Source organism: Taudactylus pleione, unplaced genomic scaffold (assembly GCF_031769625.1).
Source record: "Taudactylus pleione unplaced genomic scaffold, aTauple2 ptg000454l, whole genome shotgun sequence".
Lineage (NCBI taxonomy): Eukaryota > Metazoa > Chordata > Amphibia > Anura > Myobatrachidae > Taudactylus > Taudactylus pleione.
In genome coordinates, this window is record NW_028284856.1 from 7,991,677 (window position 1) to 8,018,511 (window position 26,835).

The following is a 26,835-nucleotide window of genomic DNA, read 5'->3' on the forward strand; positions in this document are numbered from 1 at the left end:
ATTAATCCCCCACTATTTTAACTCGGCCATTAAAAAAGTTTTACCGAAGTCAGGTAGAGATCCCCTTTTGCCTTCATCATACAGGCCTATTTCACTACTTAACGTGGACTATAAATTATTGACAAAAATTCTAGCAGAAAGGCTGAAGGTGATTCTCCCGTCCATCATACACCCGGATCAAACTGGGTTTATTTGTGGCAGAAATTCCGTCACAAATATTAGGAAGGTCCTCTCGGTATTGCAATTTTTACAAGTAGACGGGGCGGATGATCCCAGGTTCTTATTGTCTCTCGACGCAGAAAAAGCGTTTGATTTGGTAACCTGGGATCATCTGTTTGAATGCGTCGGTTTGGCATGCCCGCCCTTTTTATTAAAGTCATACGATCTTTATATACTTCCCCCCTTACCCAGATTCTCACTAATAGATATCTATCACCAGTATTTTGTACACAAAGAGGGACGAGACAAGGTTGCCCGCTCTCTCCACTCTTGTTTGCAATTGCGCTAGAGCCACTGCCGATAGCAATAAGACAAAAAACGGAGATAAGGGGTATCAATATCAGAAACCAAACATGTAAATTGTCTTTATTTGTAGACGATATTATGCTTTTTATATCTGACCCTCTGCAATCCATTCCTGCAATCCTGGACCTAATTACCACGTTTGGCTCATTTGCAGGTTATCGCATCAATGTGAGCAAATCTGAATTACTCCCTATTAATGCATCTACATTCCTAGCCACATACCCTCATATAGCTTCCCTTTTCACAATTGCAACACATAAATTTAAATATTTAGGTATATTTATACCAGCCCAAGTATCTTCTCTATATGCTATTAACTTCTCTCCATTGCTGAATAAATTAAATACTCAACTCCAGAATTGGAAAGACCTTACACTCTCTTTGCTAGGACGAATAACTGTGATAAAGAGTGTGGTGTTCCCGAAACTAGCTTATCTTTTACAAACTATACCCATTACTTTAACAAGGGCGGACGTGCTGAAGTTTACCCAGACTTTCTTTAAATTTATTTGGCAGTACAAAAAGCCTAGAATGCCACGTTCCTGAGCTTATTTACCAAAAAATAAGGGAGGGCTGAGCGCCTCAAACATTTCTGCATTTGCAAAGGCTGCTATGTTCCGTTACATAGCAGACTGGCTATTACATACCGATCACTAAACCAATCCTGCCTTAGAGGAAGCATTATTCCACCCATATGCCCCAGCAGCTTTGTTACATTCCCCCAAAGTACATATTCCTACGACGTTTCGCTCTAATATTTTATTTTGGGACACTTACACTACTTGGCTGAAGGTTAACACACATTTGGGCAAGAATCCCTTCTCATCTCCGCACATCCCGTTATGGGGTAATCCCTGTTTTCTCCCTTCACTTGATATTCCTCTTTTTAAAATGTGGAGCCAAAAGGGCATCATGTCCATCAAAGATGTATTCGACCCAGGTGGCAATTTGCTCTCCTTCATACAATTACAAGATAAATTTGATATTCCTCGTTCACAATTTTTTATGTTTCTACAAGTAGGCCATTATATTCAATCTTTAGATAACCCTTTATCGACCTTAGTTAACATAGACACAATGGGTCGCATTTTACTCATATGTTGTTCAACCAAATTCAGAATAGCTCATCTCTATAAATATTTGATAGAAATTCCTATACATGCTTGGACGGCAGTTGCGGAAGCATGGAATACAGAAATACCCGAATTGTGCAATTTAGAGCCACTTATTAAGAATTTGGAGTGTGTTTTACCCTGCCTTAAGTCAGCAAGACTTCAAGAAATTCACCTCAGAATTTTAAATCGTACATATATGTCTCCTATTCAAAGGAGGCACTTTGTACCATTGGAGGAAGGAAACTGTAAAATGCAACTGTTCTAATGCCTCTCTCTCTCATAACCTCTGGTACTGCAGAAAAATCCATAGATTTTGGAATAAACTTTTGCACTATTTAAACACTACGCTACACCTTAAACTATCCAAAAATGCGGCAGCTCTTATTTTCGGAGAATTTTCAGTATGGGAGACTGAGACCTCCTTAGATACATGGAAATCTGCTTTGAGAGTCATGGTTACAGTGGCTAAACAACTTATTCTTAAGTACTGGATCTTGAAATCAGCACCTACACTAACGGAATGGAAAACTGTGCTGCTGGAGGTTATTTATGCGGAGAGACGTATGGCTGTCTTTAATATTGAGAGAGGGGTGAGGGTTTTCTCCAAAAAGTGGGAACCATACATACAATGTCTGCCAACCCAGACTCAAAACAACATATGGAAGATTTTTGATCACACGGAATGGTTTATGATAAGAAATATCACTTAAAATAACTCCTGCCGTTATTGTATGTGTATCTCTCTCTGTGAATGTCCCCCGGACATTATATATCTCACAATATATATCTCACTTTTTTGTCATTGACTTACTCTCTTCTTCGCTTTTCCTTCTTTTGTTTCTCATATTCCTTTATTTTCACCCTCTTCTCTCTTTCCCCCCAACGTACTCCTACATTGATACGGATTATATTAATGTAGTAGCGGGCTGCTATATTGATGTTGATGTGATATAATGATAATTCAAACATTAACCGCTGTTTATACTGGTTCTTTGGGTTGTGCAGTTTGAATGACAATGATTGTATATTATACTGGTCTTTTATATGATGTTTTATATTGATTCTCCTTACAGTATTTGGAATTTCCTATACTAAACTATATTCTGGTACTTTATTTCATTGTATTCCGAAATAACGTAAATTTATATCTGTTCTACTTTCTAAAAATATGAAAGATTAACAGTAATTTTGTATTTTGTTTACACCAAGAAACAGACTGATTGTATATCAGATAATTTTATTTTATTTAACTCTTGGATTTTGCAATGTATAATTGTTCTATTGCTGTTCAATAAAAATATTTTTTAAAAAACAAAAAAACCTGTGTTCGCAGTTGACTATTTATTATAGGAGATGATAAATGGTCACAAAAGCTGAAATCATGTGAAGACAGAAAGATTATTTGTAAAATAGATCATATGCTATAAAATAAGTCAGATATATGTGGATCAGGCGCTACAACATAAAGTGACATTCAATGTTCTGGTACAGTTAATATGATAAGTGTTATCAAATAATTGTCACTATTCATACATATGCATAAATGTTTTGAACAGAACAAAGTAAACACATTAATTGCACAATAACCTCAAAAACCAGGTGCGCTGAGAAATCAAACTGATATACTCTTGAAAGTACCAGCAGCTCTCAAAACAGGTCCTGCACCTGCTAAATAAAGACAATATACATGAATAATATGGGGGCGCTAGTGAGATCAAGAAGGTTCACACAGTATAATAATCATAAAATTGTTATAACCACAAACTATGTTGCACACAAATAATCAAGGAGCAAACATATATTATTGTAGCATTAGACCACTTGACTGCCTTTTCCTTATAGATCTGCAATCTGCAGTATATTCCACTATAGTTCTCCATAAGATATGCAGCTACGGGAAACCCACAGACGCTTCTGGTATGAAAACTCACCTATATGATGTTTGTCAAATATTCACGTTTGTAGACAATCTGACTGATACCTGATGTCGTGCAGTGATCCATACCAGATGAGGACCGAGCGTGTGGCTGGTGTAGCTGGTTACAAACAAGGCAGGGGGGAGCCGTGGCCACCGGCTGATGGTGATCTTTTTACTGACTGTGCAAGCTGCAGGTCTCCGTGTGTGGCTTTATCCTTTGAGCAGAGCCATGTTAGCATGTTCTCTCTCTTAGTGAACCAATAATTGAAAACAAAATGTCCATATACAGGAGCCGCATCCAGCGTGCTCTGTGTGTTGTTGCTTCCCAAGTGCTACAGACTAGCAGATCATGGAATAGGATATCTGTGTGCACAGCATAGAATCCTTGACACATTTCTCTGGGGTTGCAATGTTCGCGGTTTCATCAGCAGGTAAGTCTGTGCATTAATTGCACAGATCATGTGTTGGAATAATAATATTCACCATGTCTCCCATCAACATGTGCTTTCAAAGAAAAATCCTATTTTTTATGCAATAATAGTTCCTCTGCTTTTGACTGTTGCTAATCAGTACATTGCAATCAAAATTGGATATGGTAGTGTCAAGTACAGAGGTTCACTAGAGTATCCCTTTGCTTCTACTGTAGGCTGTGATCCTAAGGAGTGAACAGCCAATGAGAGAGAGAGTATTGGGGCAGTGTTCCCTTGAAAGATAGTTAGAGTGGTTGCAGGTAGGTCCTCTTGGGAGTTAGGTTTTCTCTGGTGCATTTCGGTTTTGCAGGGCCAAAATGCACCCAGGACTCTCCTACGTCCCACTTGGAAAGAAGAAACGTCATGTGTGGTACCTGTGCTGTTCAGTCAGGATAAGCAAGGCTGTACATCACCGGTCCTAGGATAGGTGCTCCATGTGTCATCGGAACCCTGGTAGTCACAAGCGTTTCACTTCTGAAAAAGAGGCTTGGCTTGCATATGGTACAAAATGCAGCTGCCAGGCTATTAACCAACCAGCCCTGTTCCAGCCACATAACCCATTCTCTACTCCCTTCACTGGCTGCCTGTAAAATGGTGAATTGTTTTTAAGATTGGCTTACTGACTTTCAAAACCCTACATGTGCAGGACCCAAGGTACTTGAAGCAGCTGCTGATCACTTACTTTCCAACTCGATTACTGCCATCCGTTCACAAAGGACTATTAACAGTACCTACAGTAGAATCTCCAGAAACTAATTTGGGGGTCAAGCTGTCAGCTTTGTGGCTCTGACTCTATGGAACTCGCTTCCCCGCACAGTTCGAGAAGCCTCCACTAGCATCCTTCAAAAATAAAACAAAAACTTAAGTGTTCACCCAAGCATTTCACTAATGTCCCTTGTTAAGCTTGTTTTCTATTTTGTGCTGTAAAGGCAAATGTAAATCACTTTGAGTTAGAGATGAGCGGTTTGGATTCTTTAGAAAAATCCTTCATGGCTAGGCCTGCTGCTGCTTATGCTGGGGATGGATCTTCATCCCAGAATGAGGCCAAGAAGGTTACTATTTTAGAAAAACAACTGACTGTGAAACAATCCTTTGCAAAGGGAAGCAAGTATGACAGCTCTTACCCATCACACAGCGGATCACTGTTGCCATCATCACTATGCTAGTATTAGATCTGCATCCAATATCCACCATTAATGCAGTGGGTTTCACACAGTTAATTGGAGGTCCTGTGTCCCCGTCACCAAATTCTATCTTGGTTCCATTTTACCCGAAACGCAATTCTTCGGCTGTACCAGGACGTAAAAGAAAAAACTAATTATTGGCCTATGTGCCCACTGTCCACCTATCCACAGATATGTGGACAAGCAGTAGTGGGCAAACTAAATATTACATGACTGTGACCGCCCACTGGATGGGTAATTCATCTTCAGCAGCAGCAGTATCTAACAAAGCCAGCTCATTCAGAGGCAGGCTACTCTGTGTATCACCATCTTCATTAAGAGGCATACCGCTGGCAAACTCTAAGAAAAACTAAGGTATGTCATAGCAAAATGGCTTACCCCACTTGGACTCTACTCAGAATTTGTGACTTCTGACAACACCACCAATATTGTGAGAGCATTACAGCTGGGTGAATTCAAACATGTCCCATGTTTTGCTCACACAATCAACTTAGTGGTGCAGGGTTTTTAAAAAAATGACAGGGGCATGCAGGAAATGCTTTCTGTGACCCCAAAAATCTCGGGACATTTTTTGCCATTCAGCCACAGCATGCAGGAGATTGCAGCAGCTGCAAGAACAGATGAATTTGTCCTGCCGCCAACTGAAGCAAGAGGTGGTAACCAGATGGAATTCCATCCTTTATATGCTTCAGCGGATGGATGGAGGAACAGCAAAAAGCCATCCACAGCTATACAACAAGCCATGACATTGGGAGAGGAGGGAGAGTGTTCCTTAGTCCAGCGCAGTGGAGAATGATTTCTGTCTTGTGCAAGGTGCTCAAACTCTTCATAGTAGCCACTTGTGAAGTGAGTTCAGACACTGCCAGCTTGAGTCAGGTGATTCCCCTAATTAGGCTTTTGGAAAATCAGCTCTAGAAATTGAAAGAGGAGATTAAACAAAGTCATTCCACTAAGTATGTTGGACTTGTAGATCAAGTCCTTTATTCGCTTTGCCATGATCCAAGAGTTGTCAATATCTTGAAATCGGATCACTACATTTTCGCAACTGTGCTTGATCCTAAATTTAAGTCATATTGCGTGTCTTTCTTTCCAACTGACCCAGATCTTAAGAGATGCAAAGAGCAAGTTGGCAGCTCAAGTGGTACACGACACGACATCTACTCCTTTAGTTTCTCTGTCAACTGCCAGGGAAAAATTCAGCTTTCCCAAAAGACCCAGTGGTGATGCAGAGGAGTCAACACAACATTGTGACATCTGGTCGGGTTTAAAATAATTGCCGAAAATTAGTTACACCATTACCGCGACTCCATCTGATAGCGTCACCATCCAAAGAATGGTGGATGATCAGTTTCATGATACTGTACACATAGACATGTTACAGTGTCTCTTTGACTACTTGAAAGGCACTTTGGAGGCCCTTGTACAGACTGGCTTTGCTTACCTAAGCCAGGGCCGGTTCTATGGTTACGCATTGTAGTGAAGGGCGCCGCGGCCGCGACCATGCAGATTTCAGTGGCTTACAGTGGTACAGACTGTGTCTCTGTGACACAGTCTGCACCGCGCGTGTAGCGCTGACCGGACTGAGTTCGGTCAGCGCTACACAGTGCCAAACACACAGCCGCCGGAGCCGGCAACTGTGTGTTTGTTTCAGCAGCTGATGAGAGTCTGTCGTCATGACGACGTCTCTCCCATAATGCAAAGCGACCCTGGAGAATGGTCGCGAGTAGCTGATATCGGCGGCGGGAGCAGGAGCGGGGGTTTCAGGTAAGTGGTTTTTTTTTGTTTTGTTTTTTATAACCTGTGTCTCTACTGGGGGGGGCTACAAGGGGGGATTACTACTGGGGGCACTTGAAGGGGTGGATTACTACTGGGGGCACTTGAAGGGGGGGATTACTACTGGGGGCACTTGAAGGGGGGATTACTACTGGGGCACTTGAAGGGGGGATTACTACTGGGGGAACTTGAAGGGGGATTACAGGGGGCACTAGAAGGGAGGATTACTACTGGGGCACTTGAAGGGGGGATTACTACTGGGGGCACTAGAAGGGGGGACTACTATTGGGGGCACTACTACTGGGGGCATTTGAAGGGGGGCTACTACTGGGGGCAATTGAAGGGAGGATTACTACTGGGGGGGACTACTACTGGGGGCACTACATGTGGGGGAAACCTCCACTGGGGGCACAACAATGGGGGGACTACTACAAGGGGGGACTACTAGGGGCACTACAATCGGGGGAACTACTACTGGGGGCACTGTATAAGCTTACTAATGGGGGAACAAGGGGCACTGCACAGGGGGGACCATTACCGCGGGCACAGCATAGGGGGGGCGCCAAAAAACCTACTCGCTTACCTAAAAATTTGGGCTAGGGCCGGCCCTGACCTAAGCTTCCCACCCCCCAGTGTGTATTCAGAAACAGTTTTCAGCACAGTCTTGTCAGCCATTGGCGTAGGAGGCTACTTCCACAAAATGTGGAAAGATGTTCATCAAAATCAACTGGAAATTCCACGAGGAAGACCTTTACCACCAATTACATAAATACATAAAAGAAATACAGAGGTATCTGTAATGATGGATTCCAGTGGGGATGATTTAATATTGTATGAAGATGGTGTACACACTGATGAAGATGAGGAATCAGATGAGGAGAATGACCTCTTCCAGTTCCAACTGTAGAGACGATTAACAATACTGTTAGCTGTCTTATGCCCATTGGTAGCTTGTTTTGTGGGGGCCTAATCAAACCAATCACTTCAGCCACAAGTGGCAATCCCTGTCACTGAAGTGATTGGTTTGTTAAACTGTGCATGTCCTTTACCACCAATTACATAAATACATAAAAGAAATACAGAGGTATCTGTAATGATGGATTCCAGTGGGGATGATTTAATATTGTATGAAGATGGTGTACACACTGATGAAGATGAGGAATCAGATGAGGAGAATGACCTCTTCCAGTTCCAACTGTAGAGACGATTAACAATACTGTCAGCTGTCTTATGCCCATTGGTAGCTTGTTTTGTGGGGGCCTAATCAAACCAATCACTTCAGCCACAAGTGGCAGTCCCTGTCACTGAAGTGATTGGTTTGTTAAACTGTGCATGTCCTGTTTAATATATACAACAGAAGGGTGGGTTGAAGGTTCATGGACAATTCCTTCTTGCACCTCTTTTCTTTGCATTATGTGCTGTTTGGGGAATTGCTGCCTGATACTTTTATAGTTTATTAATTTGCCATCCAGTCTGCCACTGCTGTGTCTTTGGCAATGTTTTCATAGATGTCCTATATTTTTTTAAACTGATGTGTTTTTGTGCTGCTGCTCTGTCGCTAACTTTTTTTTGTTGCATACTGTATTTATTTCAACTAAAATCACAAATAGATATACTTGCAAAATACTCATGCCTTTTTCAACCTCGATTTGCAGATACCAACCTGGTTGCCTTTTTTCTTAAACTTTAATTCCAATGTGTAACAACACATGGGCTTGGCTTTCCTTGATCATCACATCTATGCTCTTTGATAAAGCCTCCTCAGAAGGAAGCAAAACTAGTCTTCCAAGTCGTTGGTTCAACTTTAACAAGCAGTTATTGGTTTGCTGTATGCAGAGTTAAAGTACTTTTCATCAGGTCTGAGCTAGCAGCTAAAAACAAAGGCGGTCACAAGCTGACTGAATTATTGAATCCGGAGCTGCAGAAGCTGGGAACATCAGGTTTCTTGCTTGCAAACCAGGACTCTTTATTCCATAGCTACAAAACACAGCTATTATACCAAAACCTCCTTTGTCACACACATGAAAATCTGATTACACAGAACTGAAAGACTCAATATATAATCCGGTGAGAACTGTGATCTTGATATAAATATTTTAAGTAAAATTGATTTACTTTTTATACTGATCAGTCAGTAATTTATACATTTACTTAAAGTTTTTTATTCTTGGTCTTCATTAAGACCTATTGTCTATGCATGATTTTGTATTATTTATTATTTGTTGTTTTTTATATATATAAATAATTTTTGAATAGATACTAGATTGGTGTCTTGGTTATTTATTTCTGACATGTCAAGTTTTTTATATATGTATGAACATTAGCGCAGTACCATTTAAGTGTTTTATACTTTCCTTGATCATAACAACCATGTTTGGTCAGATGCAACTCAAGCACCAAAGGATATTTTGTGATGGTATCTGGAGATGCTCTCCCCCCTCTCCTCCCAGTCTTCCCATACATAATCCCACAAGCACGATGAGAGATGTTTAGTACTAGACTTTAATAATCCCTCTGCCCCCTTCCTGTTCAGAGCTTCAGTTTTGTGTGCTGCCACATTAATAGTTCTTCCACCTGTTCAAGAATCTAAATGGGCAGGTGCGACACTGGCATTACTCCCATCGGCGGGAAGGCCCAAGGACAAATCCATTATGCACCTCTTTTCTTTGCATTATGCGCTGATTGGGGCATTGCTGACTGTATTTTTGTGTAGACCACAAACATTATTGTAATAGTTTCTTAAGCTGCCATCCTGTCTGCCACTGCAGTGCCATTCTCTTTCCTAGATGTGCCATGTTGGTAATTGAACTGCCACAGCCACCGAAATCTTCTACATGCAGTTGATGAAATCCAAAAATGTCCAGAAATGTTTATGGCCACAGACAGAATCTCCTGCATTGCCCTTTGATTTATTTAAAAAAATTCAGAACCAACGAAGAGCTCAACTGGGGCAAGGACTGATGTGAATGAGTAAATTTTTTATTTGTGAATGCCTCCCCTCCTCCGTCATAAATTTGCTTCAGAATCCAAAACTTAAATTAAATTTACTACGAATCAACCCTTCCTTTCCCTGCCTTCAAATACAGACATGGGCAAAAGTTTTGAGAATGATACAAGTATAATTACAAGCATTTCATAAGTGTCAAAGGCTCTTATTGATAATTAAATTAAGTTTATGCAAAAAGTCAATATTTGTCATGTCAACAGTAAAGCATCCTGAGACCATACATGTGTGGGGTTGCTTCTCGGCCAAGGGAGTGGGCTCACTCACAATTTTGCCTAAGAACATAGCAATGAATAAAGAATGGTACCAAAACATCCTCCAAGAGCAACTTCTCCCAACCATCCAAGAACAGTTTGGTGACGAACAATCTATTTTTCAGCATGATGGAATACCTTGCCATAAGGCAAAAGTGGTAACTAAGTGGCTCGGGGAACAAAACATCAAAATGTTTGGTCTATGGCCAGGAAACTCCCCAGACCTTAATCCCATTGAGAACTTGTGATCAATTCTCAAGAGGCGGGTGGACAAACAAAAACCCACAAATTCTGACAAACTCCAAGCATTGATTAGGCAGGAATGGGCGGCCATCAGTCAGTATGTGGCCCAGAAGTTGATTGACAGCATGCCAGGGCAAACTACAGAGGTCTTGAAAAAGAAAGGTCAATACTGCAAATATTGACTCTTTGCAAAAACTTAATGTAATTGTCAATAAAATCCTTTGACACTTATGAAATGCTTGTAATTTTACTACTCTATACCATAGTAACATCTGACAAAAAGGTCTAAAACCACTGAAGCAGCAAACTTTGTGAAAACCAATACTTATGTAATTCTCAAAACTTTTGGCCATGGCTATACATACATACTCCATCTCCCTCAAACCTCTCGATTAATAAAAACATTTGTTTCCTGATGTACCATGCTGGAAACTGAACTGCTACAGCTGCTGTAATCCTCGACGTGTGGTTTCTGAATGCTGAAAATGTCCAGAAATGTTTATGGCCACAGACAGCATCTCCTGCATGCCCCTTTAATTTTAAAAAATATTCTCAACCACCAAGTTGATTTTGTGGGCAAAACATTGGACATGCTGTTCAGCATGCTCTTCCCTTCTCCCTCATAAATTTGCTTTGGAATCAAAATAATTAAATGATATTTACTACGAATCAATCCTTCCTTTCCCTGCCTTCAACTACATACTCCATCTCTCTCAGACCTCTTGATTAATGAAAACATTTGTTTCCTTATGTACCATGTTGGAAGTTGAACTGCCACGTGTTTGTGCTGTCCACTGCTGTTTTCAAAGGTTATTAGCATCTGAAAAACAGACGAGAATAAACCAAAACTAATGGCTACAACCTTTGTAATAACACAGACAACCTTATAATTACATGGACTGCAGCGTTCGTCCGCCTCCACGCCAATGGCTACTGCCGCCATGGAAAGGTCAAATTCTAGCAGAGGTGAACCAGCACTGGCACGGGTAAGTGTTACATGGAAGCAAAATGGGGAGGGGAAGGGGCCGGGACATGCTGTGGTGATCCAGAATATGCTGTGTCCATTTTACTAAAAATAATCACAATCTGAAATATTATTTAAATGTAATACTACAATGTCTAGAAAAATTACATCATGATTGGTGAAGCTAAAAGTATTCACATGTTTTAATAACTATAGATCATTTATTATTAACGAACGAAGTTGCTAATACACATGCAATTGGCCGTTTGTTGTGTTCTGTGCATGCATCGCAGTGCATGTGCGCGAACCAGTCATTGCAATCGGGACTGCTATCGCAGTGACTAAGCAGACCCGTCGCAGAGTAATTGACAGGAAGTGCCGTTTGTGGGTGGTGACAGGGGTGGTCGGCCGCTTGCAGTGCGTTTCAATGCTGTTGCAGGAGCATGCATAAATTAGCCCATGCAATACCATACGCAGCCTGAAGCCTCATAACGTGCGTTGAAGTAAGAAATTCCTGAGTAAGGCCTGACCTGCCTTAACTGTGTGTGAGGCTTCGATGGTACTCGATTGTACCGATGTTTTAGCAGAATATGCGTGTAGGAGAAGTGGGCTTCCTTATTTAGTGCTGCGGCGGAATTGCGATCGCAATGGATTAGCATACATTCATAGTAAAACTGCATGTGTACGCTATATTGCGATTCGTAGTGAATCAGGCATCTTATTCTTTAGTGGAATTTGTTTTAATATTTTTAACTCATAGACTGTCTATTAGGGTTGCTAAAAATCTTCGCAGACATATGTACATTGGTAACATTTAATCAAACACATTTAACTGGTAAAAGATTTAGCTATTTTTCATTATTAAATTATTAATATTCCTGCTAACAATATTTAATATGAAAAAAAGGTGTGTCCACATGAGTTTTATACACTTTATGAATAAATAAATGAATCATGCTGGTGAAAGATTCCAAACAGTATGTGGTGCTTTTACCACTTGTGATAGTTAATGTAAAGTTCCATTTGCAACAAGCTTGCATGTATGCTATCCATCACGGGATATTCACCGTATGTCAATGTGACAATTTCAGTGTCTTTTTAATCCGTTCCTCTGTGTCATTATCCATCTTTTCTTCACAAAATTCTTTAAAAAAATCTAAACAGTGGTCTCTGTTTTTTTAACAGTTTTTGAGTTAAGGTATTGAAGCACAATGGATTTTTCATTGACATACCTAAAAATAAAGATAAATGGTTAATATAAACAAAGAAAGAGGATACATTAAGTTTGCTGGTTCATTATTTTTCTATATAGAATCTATTAGGGTATATTTAATAAAATGCGGGTTATTAGAAGTGGAGATGTTATGTTTATCTAGTACCTTCTAGAAGATAATAGCTAGAATTTGATTGCTTGCTATGGGCAACATCTCCACTTGTAAAAACCCACACTTTAGTAAATATACCCCTTAAAGTTAGTCCTAAAAGCAGTTCAAGGTCTAAGACTGATCAGCTACTAAACACATTGTAGGCACCCAGGATAAAGGCTTAGCAAAAAACTTAAATACTAAACTTCTTCAGTGAGGGACACCCATGGTGAATGACAGGCTTACAGCGTATCATTCCTATTAAACTGAATTGCTTCGTCCTGATTGGTCAGAGCATGAGAAAAGCCATTCTAACTGTTTAGAACTAGCATGCCCATGTGTGTAAAATGTGCTTAAAATGTGGGTTAGAGGGTTTTAGTAGGGCCGAGTAAAAGTAAAAGGTCAAACACGAGGATTTACAGAAAATAAAGCACTTAATATTAAAACAAAACAAACAAAAATGTATAAATCATAATGAATAACTAATAAGAAGCAGAATTGAAGGGGGAAAAACAGGAAAGTTAAGGAGTCTTTGGGGCATATTCAATTAGCTACATGACTTACCGCAGTAAGCCTCATATCCCACGGTATATATACAAACACTCAGTTGGCACTTTCTTAGGTACTCCTAATGTGTGCCAAGATAACATTTCCCACAGCATTACACCACAACCAACATACTGAACAGTTGACACAAAGCAGGATGGATCTAAGGATTTTCCTAATCTTGACTGTCAAGTTTTGACAAACATGTGCCCACTGCAACCTCAATTTTCTGATTTTAGCTGACAGGAGTTTAACCCAGTTGGTCTTCTGCATCTGTGGCTCATCCTCTTAAACATATGGTGCATTCAGTAGATGCTTTTCTGCATTACTGTACATTATTATAATGGATGGTTATTTGAGTTACTGTTGCCTTCCTACAGTTTGATCCAGTATGGCCATTCTCCACTGACCTCTCCCATTAATAAGGAGTTTTTCGCTGACATAACTGCAGCTCAATGCTGGTTTGCACACTATTCTCTGAGATGTTCTGATACTGTTGTGCATAATTAGCAATTTCTGAGATACTCAAAATCACCCCATCTCTACAAACACTCTGCATACAAAGCCACTTTAATCACAGTTCTTCCTCATGTTGGCATTTGGTCTGAAAGAAAAATGTGTATGCAGTCTTCTATACATTGAAGTTCTGCCACATGATTAGCTTGATAGATATTTGCATTAACCAACAGGCAGTGGCGTGACTAGGGCAGGGCGAGCAGGGCACATGCCCTGGGCGCCGTGGTACCGGCAGCGTGGGGGGGGGGGGGGGAGGGGGGGCGCCAGCCACGGTGCCGGCCTGTCCTTGTTACCCAGTGTAGTGCCGACCGCAGTGAGTGCGGTCAGCGCTACACATTTACACAGGACCAGCGCTAGGCCTCCCAGCGCCAGGCCTGTGCTGCACAGCCGAGCCCCTTCCCTCCCCCTGAGCGCTTGCCCAATAGCGCTAGGCGGAGGGTGGGAGGTGGGCTCAGGCTGTGCATTCTAACACACACATCATCCGGCAGTGTGGCGGCGATGTGTGTGTTAAACAGCAGCCAATGAGAGTCAGACAAACTCTCATTGACTGCTGCAATGCCCACTGCAAGAGCCGGGCTGGAGCTCACTCATGAGCTCCGCCTTCCGGCTTTTGCAGTGGGTAATGGGAGAGACGTCATGACGTCTCTCCCATAATGCAGAGCGCGCCAGCCCGGGAGGTCTGACGTGAGGACGGCGGCGGTGGGAGCCGGAGCAGGAGCATGGATGCAGGTAAGTTTTATTTTTATTTTATTTTTTTGCTGCGTATTTGGGGGGCACCTCTACTGGGGGCAGTAATCGGGGGGACTACTATGGAGGGCAGTAATCGGGGGGACTTCTACTGGGGGCACCATTGGGGGAACTGCTACTGGAGGCACCACTGGGGGGACCTCTATTGGGGGCACTAATTGGGGGGACTACTACTGGGGGCACTCCATCAGGGACCACTACTGGGGAGACTACTACTGGGGGCACTATATAAAGGGCACTGCATAGGGGGGGCTACTGCTGGGGGCACTATATAAAGGGCACTGCATAGGGGGGGACTACTACTGAGGGCACTATATAAAGGGCACTGCATAGGGGGGGACTACTACTGGGGGCACTATATAAAGGGCACTGCAGAGGGGGGGACTACTACTGGGGGCACTATATAAAGGGCACTGCATCGGGGGGGACTACTACTGGGGGCACTATATAAAGGGCACTGCATAGGGGGACCACTACTGGGGGCACTGCATGGGGGGACTGCTACTGGAGGCACTATATAAGGGGCACTGCATAAGGGGTGTCTACTACCTGGAGGCACTATATAAGGGGCTTACTACTGGAGGCACAAGGGACACTGCACTGGGGGCACTAAATAGGGAGGACAACTACAATGGGCACTGGATAGTGGGGACCACTACTGGGGGGCTGCATAAAGAGGATTACTACTGGGGACACTGTATAAGGGGAACTAATGGGGACCACTACTGGGGGTACTGTACAAGGGGCACTACTGGGGGCCTGCATAAGAGCCACCACTACTGGGACATTGGATACTGAGGGTACTGTACGAGGTGCACCACTGTGGGCCTGCATAAGAGGGACCACTACTGGAGGCACTGTATGGGGTGGACTGTATAAGGAGCACTACAGGTGTTAAGGTGCATATGGAAAGGAATATTAAAAGTGACGAGAAAGGGGTATATGTGTCCTGTTGACACACCCCATTTTTAAGTGACCACGCCTCTTGTATCCTAGTTATACCACTGCCAACGGGTGTACATGTAAACCTAATAAAGTGGCCACTCTGTGTAGATAAGAATATATTTGGAAGGAACCATGAGATTAGCTGGGATGAAAGTCCAAGGAGGTCTTCTCAGCACACAACTTGCATCATTATACCCTAGTTTGGATTTACTACCGATAGGTGAAGTCAGGTGGTTGGCTGATGGGCACAAGGCACTGTTAGTGTAACCCTTGTATAGTGGAGTATATGTGACTTGATGGGAATGGGTTGCCCAGACTGTTCCTTTCTCTCTACTGCATGGTGTTCAGCCTATTATTCAATGGTAATGAGTTGCCTGACTGCAAGACAAAGAGGCAGGTTGTGCACTCCCAAGTGTTAAGTATTGTGTTATTAGACAACACTTGTGTTCTGGGACTAGACAGAATCACCAAACCACATGCAAAAAGCTTTTAACAAGGTCACAGAAATCCAAGCGGTTATATCCCAATACTTTACAGCATGGATTGCATTATCTTCCTAACTCAAGTGATGACATCCAAGCTTACCATATTACCTTCAAAGTTACTATGAAACCATGAGATTAGCTGGGATGAAAGTCCTGGAGGTCTTCTCAGCACACTGTTTGCATCATTATACCCTAGTTTGGATTGACTTCCGATGCAATATTTGAGATTTTAAGTACAAAGATAAAGTAGAACAATGAAAGTATTGTTACTCACTTTGCAATAGTTCTTTGAATTTCTTTTTCTTCCTCTTCATTTAATCGCTGCAGAATTGTTTCCAATAGCGGAAGGTTAAATTTTATATACTGTGCTACCTGCCGAGTAAAGGAAGAAAGCATACAGTATATTGCAGGGATATATATGGCAAGTGTTGCAAGTAGTAGCAGAGAAATACGATAAATGAAGTAAGCTGCATACATCACTGCTGATCTCTTCTGCTTCTCTGTCCATGAGGAACATCCTTGCTATGTTTCCTGAAGGTCCCTGTAAGAGTCTTTCCCAAAGCGGACAGTCTGTGCTCCTCAGCTTCTTCTTTTCTAGAGATAAAATAATATATATATATATATATATATATATTATATATATATATTTAGTCAGTTGTCATTCTGACTTCATAATCTATACCAGATTTATATAATCATCATTAGCAGCGACCGCCACCATTATTGTGAGTTGATTTATGAAAGGGTGAAAAGCCTTAATACCAGCAATTATTAAGATATAATCTATAAGTACCATGCCATACATTTTTAGATTTAAAATGTTTAATGAAAAAAAAAGGTTTCCACAAACAGCTCAAATCAAGCTTCCAGATCCTTGTATGCATATAAGTACATATAAGTACATACACATAGACATGTAGATAACTGGGTAAGTGTCCAATTTCTAGAAACTGAGGGTAGTATCTCGAGCTGGTTAGATATTATATTACATATTTAATTTTTTGAGGAAGGAATGTGATTATATATTACATATTACATTGGAACGATTTTGTCAACACTTTCATTTACAGTGAACACACTGAACCTATATTGTGTGCAGTGAAGTGTTCTAGGATATTTTTCAAAGATGCTTTCTGTCTCCACTGTATGCAATTCACTGACTGATACATGCCCAGAATGTCATTTAACTAGTAACTTTTTTTTAATCACTGTATGTGTAAATGCCTGTGTAAAAAGTACACCAATACACATCTGATGGCTCATTTTGGCCATCCACTCCTATTTTGTTCATATGAGGAAGTTGAGCAAACAATGGTTACTCATAATATTGCAGCCAGGGAAACAGGAAATATGGATTCAGGATAGCCCACCTACCCTTTCCATCTTTAGGGCTAACTTATTTTTTGTGTCCAGGATGGATTGGTTGGAATCCTCTTTGATTAAGGAAAAATGTATTAAAACTTTATTTTCATATAAGAAAATATTATTCTCTACATCTCTCATTCAAGTTCATGATTGCTTCAAACAGGGATGTAGTCGGCATCCCGGCACCGAAATTATGACAGGTTGGGATCCTGGCACCAGAATCTCGACCGCTGGCATCCCGAAGGCAAGTATCGGGAGGTTAGGGTAAGGGTGCTGGTTTAGGGTTAGGTACTAGGAGGAGGGTTAGGTACCAAGGAGAGGGTGTTAGGTTTAGGGTGTGGGGAAGTTAGGCTTAGGCACTAGGGGGGAGATTAGGGTTAGGCACCGGGGAGGGTTGGTTAGGTTAGGGTAGGGGTTAGGAAAACACTTACATGTCTTCCCTTTGGGTGTCGGGATGGCGCTGTGTGTATTCTGATCAGCGGCATCCCGACAGCCGGGATTTCATACCCAACCCCTCCAAACATACAGCCTGATATAAGGTACACTTCTGGAGTACCCTCCAGTAAATCTCGTCATTGACCCTCATTTGGTAAAGTATTACCTTAGTTTTATCCGCTATAGTGATTAATACCCAAGAGAGTTTTGTTTTTATTTCTTGAGTGAAGGGTGGTACTTGGGTTTCTCTTGCATATGATTATTTATTGTTGGTCACATCTTAATGTTTGATGCTACTGTACTCTTATATAGTATTGTATTGATTTATAACCTACTATATTGTAAGTATTGATGTTTGTTTCGTGATGTTTGTTTTGATCTGTATGTATTGCAGTATTCTTCCGTTTTATTTCCCTTTGTAATAACTATCCATGTTTCAAGTAAATGGTTTGAAAAAAATAAAAATAAAACTGACACATATACCCACCTCCTGAGGCATGGATAATGTATAGCGCAAATTCATTTGGACTAGTTTCAATCTGTAAAAAAAAAATGAAAAGAAAAAAAAAAACGAATATCAATATCACAAACAACTAGAATAACTTTAGGGCGCTAGTTTATGGAAATTTTCAGTCTGCCCATTTTGGTAACATCTTTAAACATGGAAGTTGCAGAACCTTTTAAATTAACATCATACCATGGGCAGACACAAGCACATCTCATAGTCTTAAAGTATATTAAAGTGTTTTAGAATATAACCAGCATTGGTTTATAAATCAGACTTACATTTGTTACACATTGTATTTACTTATTTTGTTTCAAATATCTGCTAACCTCTCCTTTTTGCCAAGTATCTAAGTTACTTAAACACCATTTTTCATTAATTTTACATTTCTTGTAATGGTTAAGTGGCATTGGATTCTGTGTGGGGCAGGAGGGATCCGCCCACACAGGGTAGAAATAATAAGTGTGACCACACCTAGAGGCTGCCTTGTGTACAGAGACCAGGTGAGGCTAACAAGGCAGACCAGTCAGAATGCCAGAAGAGACAGTCCAAGTGGGACTGTGGCAGCTGCAGAGCCCAGTGTGCCTGGAAGCCAGTGGGGGCCAGGAGGCCAGTGTCCAGACCAGTAAGGGACCACAAATCTCTAAGACTGTTTGTGTGAAGCTGTGGCAGGCAAGCCAGGCCAGAAGGCCAGTGTCCATACCTGCAGGAGGACCACAAGATAGACTTTGTGTGATGGCCAGGAGGCCGTGTCTATACCTGCGAGAGACAGGATTGAGACTTTTTAGATTGTGTTTCGTTTGCAGACTAAGTAGAAAAAGGAGGGGGATTTAACCCCCTATTTTACCTCAGCACACTGAATAATACCTGCAACAATATATGAAGACTATATGGTCATAGAAATTCAGAGATATTAGTTGCATGCATTTGCAAATACATGGGAGGCTGCTGGGCCACGTCACGGCTTCTCTGTTACCAGCAGTCCCTAACACTAAGGGGTTCACGTCCGGGGCGCAGTGCACCCCAAAAAACATCCAGCCCAGGACCCCCCCAGGGCATCACACGAAAATGGAAAAAGAGTGACAGTGCAGTGTAAAGTATAGCTGTGTGTGAGTAATCATTAAGTGTGGAATGAGAGGTTAAAATATATGTGAAAAAATACATGAATAATAAACAAACATAAAAAGTGATGTGAAAAGCAACTATGTGTATTAAGTGGTGATGCCCTGAGGAGGCCCAGCCAGACCAGTCCCAGGGGCCCTACGCCCAAACGCTCACCCCAAATGTAAAATATACCAATTATAAGGCCTCATGATAAAGGCACATATATAATTTTGTCAAATGTAAGGCCTCATGATAAAGGCACATACATAAATGCATCCAAATTGAGAGCCAGCTTACCTGGGAGTCACCCCTGGGAACTCCAACTAGCACTACTAGAACCAGCATGCCCTACTAATGCTGGCTCCTTCATGCAACTCATAACAAACAAACAAAAATGGCAGCTGCTCAATCAATCTAGCAGTACTAATCAGGTGCATGAAAGGGAGGGGTCATACCAAGTAGAAAAAGGAGGGGGATTTAACCCCCTATTTTACCTCAGCACACTGAATAATACCTGCAACAATATATGAAGACTATATGGTCATAGAAATTCAGAGATATTAGTTGCATGCATTTGCAAATACATGGGAGGCTGCTGGGCCACGTCACGGCTTCTCTGTTACCAGCAGTCCCTAACACTAAGGGGTTCACGTCCGGGGCGCAGTGCACCCCTCCCTTTCATGCACCTGATTAGTACTGCTAGATTGATTGAGCAGCTGCCATTTTTGTTTTTTTGTTTGTTTTTTTGTTTTTTTGTTCATTTGCAGACTAGCTGCCCATAATAGTCAGTGTTTAAGAAGTGAGTTAGTGCCCTGAATGGGGATAGGTGTTTATATTTTGTTCCTGAATGTTGACAGTAAAGCTCCATTTATTTCATTTGAGAAACCGAAAGATTGCATAAGAAAAGAGGTGTTTTAAACCTCTAGGATGGGGACAGGCATGTATGCAAATTACTTGTGGGAGTTAGCCTATGGCAAGCAGGGGCGGGTTTGTAACAGGAACATTATATAGTGGGATAAAAGTGTGGGCCAAAGCCTCTTTGTTCCAGATTCCCCACCCTCCCTCCCCTATAAATTTTGGTATGTTGTGGGTTTGGTTTTGGGTGGCGGGAAAGAACGGCAGGTCGCCAGTCCGGGTGCAATTATGATTTAAGGGCGCTCCCTTCGTTGACTGGTAGTTGGCTGTACCAACCTAACGGGGGGCAGTATCACCACCTAAACGGGTGGGAAGTCAAGATGGGGGTGAGCGTTACCTTTTGTTGATGATATGAGTTACATGGTTATGTGTATGCACTCTGGGCGATCTACGCCTGCTATGCCTTTTGTTGTTTGTGTGTGGGCATAGCAGATCTGGCTGATTTCTGGCCGTCCTTTCTTTGCCACCATACATCCTTAAATAAATAATAATTATTATTGCTCCAATAAATCGCCATCAAGTTATCTGCCAAATCCACGTCTCAGTGTCTTTATTTTATGTTAGTATGATAAGTGGTTTGCACACATGACAACACCTCATCCGATAGAAGGTTTAAAACCTGAAAAGCTGCATGTAGACCCTTATTATGCACCTAGACACTGCAACACTGACCTGTCTACCGAGCTAAATTACCTCAAGTTATCACAATATATATCTGGAGAAGGGAAAAACAGCCTCTTCTAGTGACTGCAAGCACCATATTTTTTTTTTATGAAATATGAGGTACATTCAGTTTATCATATTGTGAATGCAGCGGAAACAGACTGGCAAAGTGCCAAAAGTCATGCAGCAATATGTAAAGGTAATGGTAGGTTTCGTCATCGTACTGTGACATCTCAGAAATGCCCAGACCTGCATCAGTTGTAATCTGACATCTTGTTGAGTCAGTTTAAACACCGGCTACGCAGCTCATCGGAGTAGCCTGGCCGATGCAGAAAACCCACCAGAGTGCCTCTGTTAACACTACGACACCAGCCACAGCACCTCACATGGGCTCGTGACGTTGCTAATTGGACCTTGGAGTACATACAGAGCAGAGCCGGGAGATGGCCCTTGTGACCAGCTTTGTCGTCTAACTGCACCAATTTGCAACTTGGAAGTGACATAGTTAAATGACACTGAATACCTGGGCAACACTTATTACCGGGTTTATCTCAACTTACCCCTTCGTTTTTTACTCCCTCACAATATCTGATTGTAAATTATACAGCCCAAAATCTCCAGTATATTGCACACTAAATGACACACATGTAATATAGTCCCATAATAATCAAAATATTTTACAGCCCGAAGGATTATGATTAACATAACATATAGTGCAAAAAACAGTATATGGCACTGGCACAACTCCAAATATCAAGCATACTGTATTACAGTATATAGCCCCAATGACCAGCACTACAATACACCCCCAAATTACTCAGCAAGTGACTCCACACACACCATCCAGTCTGCAACACAAGTCATCAGCTATTGATCACATCAGACTCCATTTACAGTCTCCGCTGAGTTCTGTCTGGTGCTGGCAGCCGCAGTGAGACTGATCCACTCTCTTAGCCAGGATTGGTTTGGACTCAGGAAGAAGGGGGGACATGGGATAGCAGCACTGTGTCGCCTGCTGATTAGCAGTGGTGTAGCAGTTGAGCAGTGGCCAGAGTTTTGCGAGACTTGCAACGTAACTACCACTGCTCCACTGTACAGTGTACAGATTCCTAGACATGTACTGTCCGGGATCACCACCTGTCCAAATTCTGGACAGTCTAGCGGATTTCCAAACTGTCCGGAGCAATCCTAGATGGTTGGTAACCCTAGGAGCCCACTCTAGAGCTAGGTTATCCTAGGCAAGTGCATAGGTCACCTACTGTATGCCAAAGGTTCCCAAACTCGGCCCTCAAGGCACCCTAACAGTCCAGGTTTTAAGGATATCCATGCTTGACCAAAGGTGACTTAATTAGTACCTCAGTCAATTTTATTTAACCACCTGTGCTCAACCATAGATATTTCTAAAAACTGAGTTGTTGGGGTGCCTTGAGGACTGCATTTGGGAACCTCTGGACTATGCTGTCCCTGGGCAAAGAGATTAGGCACAGAATTCTAAGTCTTATCATAGCCTAAAGAAAGGTATAAATATGTTTTTGTACAATTTTACAAGGATGCCAACAACCAAAACTCTTCATTCTCCTATCATGATCAAGAGAGACCACTGAAAACATTCTAGGCAACAAATAAGTAGTTCAGCATGCTGTACGGCATCTTTGTAACAAGTTTCTAGGGAGATGCCACCCCTATTTTAGGATGACTTGGGAGTAAAACATTGTTATAGATTTATATTCTCTACTACAAATTAGAATAGTAACAATGATATATACTAACCTTAAACTTATGTAATAACTGCTCAATAACTTCTTTCGTTGTCATATTGCTGTTAATCATAACTTTTGTCTCTGAGCCAAAGGCTGGTGTAAAAATTGATGTCTGAAAATGAGAATGTAGAAATAAGGAATAATACAAAACACATATACACATCATATATATTCTGCTATGACCACTGACTGCTTTTATTAAAAAAAAAAATTTGTTATACTTAGATACATACATATACATATACATATACAAATACATATTATATACGGGTATTGTATAATCTGAAACGTCAGACTAAACAGGTCATGTTGTTTCACCATCATTTGAGTCTCATATATGATACTATCTGGGTTACTCGGCGTTGCCCTTGTTGAAGACTGGGCCCTGAATTACACCTGCAGCCTTTATTTGTTTATATTGTCCTCACCTATAACCCCATTCCAATGATCTTGAAAAGTACCCCACTGTTTGGTAACATGCATGCAAACAGTGCGTAACTACCGCAAGTGCAAGGTTGCAGATATTATGGTGCCTGAGCTGCCTCGCTCCCCCTGCACCCAGTCATGCACACAATGTGGGCAGGTCCAGTCAGGGCCATTGAGGGGGGCCCGGGTGTCAGCAATGTTTATTTGGTGCTGGCCCACCAGCTGATTACAGCTGGCGCACTGGCAGGCAGTCATGGGGAGACAGCGAGGCAATCAGGGCTCGCATACTAGCAGCCAGTGGTGGCTCCTGATTGGATGCCAGACTGCGAGCTCAGATTGGCTCGTGACCAGCACCAGATTCAAATCACGTCAGTGCTGTAATTATCTCATCTCCCGGCCCCAAATCCAGACCTGCTAGCTGCTGATGGCGCACAGGGGGAGGCAAGAGGCTGCTGGAGGGACATGGGTAGGTGAGTTCCTGGGGGGGACATAATGTGTATGGGGCACTACTATTGTGTGGAATAATGTGTTATATGGGGCACTACTACTATGTGCCATAATCTGTAAAGGGTATTACTGTGTGGTATAATGTGTAAGGGAAATTACTGTGTGACATAATGTATCATGGGCACTACTACTGCATGGCATAATGTGTATAAGGGGTTCAACTGAGTGGCATAACCTGAATGGGCTCTTTGCGGCATAATCTGAATGGGGTCTGTGTGGCATAACATGAATGGGCTCTGTGTGGGGGTAAATGTATGTGTTTTTTTTACCACTTGGGGAGGCTCTTTTAATATCTTGCTATGTGGCCCACAAAGTTGTAGTTATGCTCTTGCATGCAAACACAGAGGCTCTGGATTTAATATGAAATTGCATGAGTCATAAAGTTTCCTCAGACTGAGGTGAAAAAGATACTTTTGTTGCTTTTTCACAGCTTTTTATCAGACTGACAATTTCCATTGGAGCCTGCCCTGAAACTTGTGTCCCCATTTTTAGCGATTGTGTGACAGTGTGGGGCTCTGACAAAGGACCTGATTCAGACCTGGATGCTAAGCCGCGATCGCTCGCTATGGGCGATTGTCGTCTGTCTGCCCATGCATATGCATCGCAGTGCACGTGCGCAAGCCAGTCACTGCGATCAGGAATCATGCGCTCATAGCACAAAGACTGAGCGCTACCTTGAGTGACAGATAGTGCCGTTTGTGGGTGGTAACAGTGGAAGGTGCTTGTGAACGGGGGAGTGGTGGTGCGAACGCAGGCATGTCTGGGTGTCAAAATGGCGTTTAAAGGGTGTGCATAATTAGCATGGAGGCGTCATTATACACGTCACCTGGTTGTATTTCAGTCAGCACTGCACTGATCGCAGTGCTTGCGGCGGGGTAGGGGCTACCTCAAGCGCTGTGTGCAGCTCTGATGGCTTTCGGTGTTACTGATTAATCACACACTTTCAGGAGATGACGTGTGTTAAGAAAGAAAAGTGGGCATCTTTGTACACAAGCGAGCGCTCACTGCCGTCGCTCTCTAAGACATAGAGGGCGTCCTTACGCCACACAGTGCAATCGTAGAATTTGCATACATGGCCCCTTTTGGCAGCTAGCGATCGCAGCTTAGTGTCAGGGTCTGAATCAGGCCCAAAGGTCAGCCCTAGACAAAAACCTAATCCTGGTCAAAGTACACCACCATGCCAAATTTGGTGGAGCTAGGTCCAAAACTCTGGCTATGCAGAGACTAAAAAACGGAGCGACAGACACACAATTTCTTGCTTATTATATAGATGTTGCAGCTAAGCCAGGCCAGTAAAGGTCAGGTGGTCAGGAAGCCAGTGGGCCTGATTCAGAGATGTACGCAAACATGATGGTTACTGATCAGTACATGCGCAAGATCTGTACTGCACATGTGCCGATCAGTGTCTGCGAGATCTCTTGCAGTACCCCCAAGCCGCAGTATGATTGACATGCTGCGGCCATTCTGGGTGACGATATGAAACACACATTTTGTAGGCATGCGGAGGCTAGGGTTTACATCTTCTGAGTTGTCACAGATTCACTGCCCTCGTTATATAGGGCTTATGAAGTGAGTTAGTTGCAATTAAACAGCCTAGCCCCCTGAACGGGGGCCAGGCTGTTTATTTGTTTTTCTTGTTTCTGACCCGGCACTCCAGCTCCAGAAATACTTAATGCCCAGATGCACAGTCCATAGCAAATAAGGGACGACACTTAAGTCAAATCCTGTGGAAAGCTACCAAAACCTGACTTTAGAACACTTTAGAACATCGGCTCTACGATTGATGTCTTAACATAGCCTACTATAAAGTAATGGTTGTTTTCTAACCCAACCAAAACAAACCAGAACCAAAGCCGATGGACCGCATGCCCAAATAATAGACCTGCTTGAGTCAGGCGAGTTTGTGAGAAGTTCTGCACAGATCATAATGATGTTAGGGTTTTTTTTTTTCAAAAATTTTATTGGTAAACTGCACATGTTAGTAGAACACATGTAACATATCACAATTATATGCAAAAATAAGTACATTCATTGTATTAATATTAAAACAGTTACATATAACATACTTAAGAAAACAAGTATGGTGAGGGAACCGCACGTATCCTTATTAAACACTTTGAATCATTTGAGCAATTATTTTAGAAAGGTGGAGTTCCTGTTGAAATAACTTCTAGGCTATACCAGGTAGTTAACATCACTGCTCAGTGTAAACTGTCCAATGTCAAAGAAGGTAATGTACAAATATATGGTAACCAAAACATTGTTTAGCCTTCTTTTCCTTATTAACTGACATTTCTAGCCAATCCATACGACACAGGTAAGAGATGTGGGGCATTAATAAAGATAATGTTAAAGTATCTGTGGATATCCACTGAGACAGGATTGTTTTCTTCCCCGCTGCAGCGACTTTAGCTAATAAGATTCGTTGACCCAATAAAGACTTGGTTATATGTCCCAGAGAGCCCATTCAGGGGAGATAGTAATAGGTATACCTAAAACATCTTTAATATATATTTGGATTATAGACCAACATTTTTTAACCTCTGGACAGTTCCACATACAGTGATAGAGATCCGCCTCTGGAGCATGGCATTTAAAGCAGTTATAATCAGTGGAAACCCCCATCAAGGAGCGTAGCTTGGGTGTATAATAAGCACGGTGTAAAAGCTTATAGTGCATCTCTGTGTAGGAGGCAGAAATAAGTATTTTATTAAGATGGTTAAAAGCAAGAAGAGTGTCTTTAAGTGTAATATTGACAAAATCAACCTTCCACTTAGCGATACCAATTTGTAGCTTTTCCAAATCTATAGAGCGTTTCATTTGAGAATACAAATGTGAGGTAGAACAGCTGCTTTCTGGGCAGCGACGCAACACACCATCCAGCATATGTATTTTGTCAGATTCTGTTAACTTGGAGAGTATGTTCGCCAATAACTCCGAAATTGGTAATATGCAAATAGAGGAATAGTTATCTGAGGGAATACCTCCTGTAATCATTCATATGGAAGAATTTTAAGTGTCTGTTCATCTAAAACTTGGTAAACCAATCTGGGATCCCTCGAGCCCCAAGAACGTACTAAAGTTGGGTGGAAAATAGGGAGT

General features: G+C 42.0%; 1 protein-coding gene across 3 annotated transcripts in view; it reads right to left on the minus strand.

Annotated features, from left to right (window-relative positions):
- Positions 1 to 12,250: 12,250 nt before the first annotated feature.
- The window catches only part of RASSF6 (Ras association domain family member 6), a 77,692-nt gene continuing 63,107 nt past the window's right edge, over positions 12,251 to 26,835 (minus strand). For all 3 annotated transcript variants that reach the window (XM_088448248.1, XM_088448247.1, XM_088448246.1), the window contains 5 exons: positions 22,811 to 22,912; positions 18,341 to 18,392; positions 16,529 to 16,647; positions 16,328 to 16,425; positions 12,251 to 12,682 (listed from right to left, as the gene is read on the minus strand). In XM_088448248.1, coding sequence (XP_088304374.1) covers positions 12,607 to 12,682; positions 16,328 to 16,425; positions 16,529 to 16,647; positions 18,341 to 18,392; positions 22,811 to 22,912 — 447 coding nt within the window. In that variant the 3' untranslated portion in view covers positions 12,251 to 12,606. The remainder of the gene's footprint in view (positions 12,683 to 16,327; positions 16,426 to 16,528; positions 16,648 to 18,340; positions 18,393 to 22,810; positions 22,913 to 26,835) is intronic.